The sequence below is a fragment of the Vanessa cardui genome, chromosome 7, assembly GCF_905220365.1.
Source record: "Vanessa cardui chromosome 7, ilVanCard2.1, whole genome shotgun sequence".
Lineage (NCBI taxonomy): Eukaryota > Metazoa > Arthropoda > Insecta > Lepidoptera > Nymphalidae > Vanessa > Vanessa cardui.
The window spans coordinates 4,223,692-4,227,553 of NC_061129.1; the positions used below are offsets into that span (position 1 = coordinate 4,223,692).

At 33.0% G+C, this 3,862-nt stretch overlaps 1 protein-coding gene across 1 annotated transcript; it reads left to right on the forward strand.

Annotated features, from left to right (window-relative positions):
* The first annotated feature begins 2,154 nt into the window (after nt 1-2,154).
* On the forward strand, nt 2,155-3,566 carry LOC124531432 (protein Wnt-4). The gene is made up of 2 exons (XM_047106016.1): nt 2,155-2,228; nt 2,536-3,566. The coding sequence occupies exons 1-2, from the start codon at nt 2,155-2,157 to the stop codon at nt 3,482-3,484; spliced, it is 1,023 nt and encodes a 340-aa protein (XP_046961972.1). The 3' UTR covers nt 3,485-3,566.
* The last annotated feature ends 296 nt before the right edge of the window (nt 3,567-3,862 follow it).

Genomic DNA, 3,862 nt, shown 5'->3' on the forward strand with positions numbered 1-3,862 from the left:
GGTCACTAGACCAATGATACACTGTTAAAGCTGAGATTGTGTCAAAAAATAGCACCCAACTGTTGGTACACGCCTTCTAGTAAAGTATCAAGCTTGGCTACGTATACTTGGCTTGGTATACATGCCAGCTACTCTATGCACACACCAACGTAATAAAGTTGACAAGTTTGTTTGATTTTTTTATAGTGAACACTCTATATAGATAAAAGTAATTATCTTAAATTAATAAAATAATCTTTGGCAGAAGTAAACAATAAATAAATAAAATAATCTTAAATTAAGGTATACAAATCAAGTTTATAATATGTTATGAACAATCAAACAATAAATCAATCTCAATATTGTTTTTAAAAAACGACTAGTAACTTTTTTATGTGAACTTTTGAAAATTGTAAATGATTTTTAGCGGGAAAATCGTGACATAATTCTCGCCTACAATTTACGCGGAACACATTTATAGTTCCTATTTTTTTTTATTAAGTTAACTGTACGTGTAAGTTTTTTTGATGAAGTGAGTTATTATAATATAATGAAAAATTTAATTGGAATTTATTTTCAAAAAATATATGGGGCAATAATTTTCTATGCTAAATTTGTAATACAGAGTATAGTCTTTGTTACATCTACATCAATATTATATATAAATAACTTTGTGTTTTAGTTTGTCTGTTACATATTTCCGGTCAAGTCACTGATCCGATTTTGATGGAATTTGTTGTAAAGCAAATTAGAACTAACAACCAACCTCTTAAACGAGGGAAGTAGCGAGCGACAACTACATGTATAAAAACTGTAATAAATCTGAAGTGAAAATGATTGATGCAACACGGATAGGCAGAATTACATTAATAAACAGCAATTATAATTAATACAGTTTTACAGTCATTTTTAAAACGATCGTTGAAATCGTGTTCATATTTAAGAATGTTACAAACCTGTATACCGGTATCGTTTAAAAGATAACTCATTAGGGTTGATAACATCTCCGAAGGAAATTATATGTTTAAGTTTAATTACAGGGATTTATTTTAAGAGAAAAAGCTTTTGAAGCAAACTTCGTAATGGTGGTAATTTTTAATAAATTACGGTATTTAGTTTACCTAATAGATTATATTATCACCATAAAAGAAAAAAAAAATAGTAAAGTTCCCATTGCTGGGATAATGCCTCCTCTATAATTAAGGAGAGGGTTTGGAACATATTCCACCACGCTGTTCCAATGCGGTGTTCCAATTGTGGAATGCACATGTGACAGAATTTCGATGAAATAAGACACATGCAGGTTTCCTCACGATGTTTTCCTTCACCGTCGAGTTTGAGATGAATTATAAACACAATTTAAGCACATATATATGGTGCTTGCCTGGATTTGAACCCGCAATCACTGGGCCATCTCATGTCATTATCATCATAAGTTAAGTAAAAAAGTTCCGTTGGCTTATGAGAGACTGGTTAAAAAGTTCAATTGTTACATTTGACACATAACTATTATTACGAAGTAAAGGAAAGTGATTCTTATAAATGATTTTTCTTATTAGTATTTTAATTTGAACGCAAATATTTACAACACGCGAAATATCTATTATCTTATATTGCAACCGATATTTGATTTGTTCAGTGTTTAAAATGAATATGCATTTAAAGAATACATACACTATCTATACTTTTGGAAATCTTTAAGGTTGAAAATGGTATTCCTAAAATACGATTAATGGTACTTTATATTTTTCTTAACTTGCTTTCAATAATCACTTATAAAAAAAACACGGCTAGATGTTACTGGAAAACAATTTATATAGTAGAGCTTATTATGATAAGGAATTTTGGCGCTAAACGCAGATCTTGTTAGAAACGATTATAGCCAGCTAGACACGATAATTAAAGTTACTTACGGTGACAACCCTATACGTGAAAGAAACGTTAACTTCATTGAAATAAGGAGTCAATTATTTGTTCTATGGCACTAATGTATTTACACTGATTTCTAAGTTTACTTATACCTTTTTTGGTGAGGTCACACCCAATTTGATAAATTCATTATCTGCTACACCTTTGTTCTTTGTATGAGCTCATTCTAGAATTGCATTTAAGAACGTCATCATTGCTGCATAGATCGATCCACTAAAATACTACGATGTTATTAATCTTTCAACCATGATTACTTCTTGTGTTTTTTCCATGTTAATATTCACCATAGTTTCGATTTTTGCAACGAAGAATGTTGAAGGGTAAGTTCAAGATGGATTTAAGAACTGAAGCATTTAAGAGTTTTAGTTGGTGGTATGGATATGTGTAAATCCATCTGGTATTATGATTGGGTATCATCGGATATTCAATCGTCAAACAAAAATATTCAGTATTGTTGTATATCGATCAGAAGTGTGAGTGAGCCAGTGTAACAACAGGCATAACATCTTAGTTTCCCAGGATATTTATTACAGTTATATTGTTTACAGGCGGCGGTGATGACTTACCAGTCCAACTACGTATAACATAAAAAGATATATATTTTTAAATTTTTCTGTATTTTTGCAGATCTCAACCTGTATTACAGAAGACAGTAGAAGCCTTATTCACGGATAGATCTGACGCTATTCACCCTGGAACTTGTAAAGTGTTCACGTCTTCAAAGAGGCAGTCGAAAATGTGCAGGAAGGAACCTGGCCTTGTGAAGATTCTAGTCGCCGCTAAGCAACAAGCTATAGCGGCATGTGAAGAGAGTTTCCAATACGATAGATGGAATTGTTCCCTCATCTACAATAGAAAGGCTAAGAGGAGCATATTTAAGAAAATTTATAGAGAAACAGCCTTTGTACACGCACTAGTCGCCGCCTCGCTAACTCATGCTATTGCAAGAGGTTGCTCGTCCGGTGAGCTGTCTAGATGTTCTTGTTTGGGGAGCTTCCAAAATGTTTCCACTCAATTAAGAGGCGGCTGCGGAGACGACTTCAAATTTGGAAAGAGATTCACAAAGAACTTTCTCGAATGGAAGCAGGCGGGTACAGATCAAATAGCGGAAATATTGAAGCAAGACGTCAACGTAGGCATTGACGTTGTCGGTGAACAGCTTCGAGAAGTTTGTAAATGTCATGGTTTCTCTGGATCGTGCACGACCAAAACCTGCTGGAAAAGATTGGGCCCCTTCAATTCAGCTATGGGTTTATTGAAGAAACACTACCATCACGCGATTAAAAAGAAATTGGTGAATTATACAACGAAGAGAGCAATCACGCCAAATGTGAGAAGAAAAATGGAGGTCGATAGAAAAAAGCTGGTTTATCTGCAGAAGACGCCGAATCTGTGTGTTAGTACTAAGGGAAGGATATGCAAGGACAGGCATAACTGTGCCACGCTGTGTTGTGGGCGTGGTTTTATCGTTGGGAAGAAATCAGTGAGATCCAGGTGCAGGTGTAAAATGGTGGATTGCTGCTTTGTTAAATGTGATACGTGCGTTGAGGAAGTTGACTTTTTCACTTGCAAGTAAATGATACGTGATTTTAACTGAATTTAAGAAATATATTTCGAAACGAGTAGATGATCAGCTGTGATATAAAGTAGGTGTTAGTTTGAAAACTTTTGGAGGACACAATCTAAATTCAAGATAGGGAAAATTTATTTTCAAAATTGATGAATTTTGTATATATTTATTGCATTCGGGGCATTATTTTTTTATAATATATGTGTACTTATAATATTATTGGTATATTAAAATATATCTTTAATTTGATTTGTTTTAGATTATTTAACAATTGCTTATATTTTTTCTAATATATATAAATATCTTTATTCGATTACTACTTAATTACTTTAAAAGCTTTAAAAAAGTAGGTGGTGTACCCGTGGTAACCATTTACAGGTCTGT

Excerpts from the sequence above, each read along its gene's own strand:
- LOC124531432 (XM_047106016.1), top strand. The coding sequence starts at position 2,155 with ATGATTACTTCTTGTGTTTTTTCCATGTTAATATTCACCATAGTTTCG. Across the intron at positions 2,229-2,535 it reads GCAACGAAGAATGTTGAAGG|ATCTCAACCTGTATTACAGA; the intron begins GTAAGTTCAAGA and ends GTATTTTTGCAG.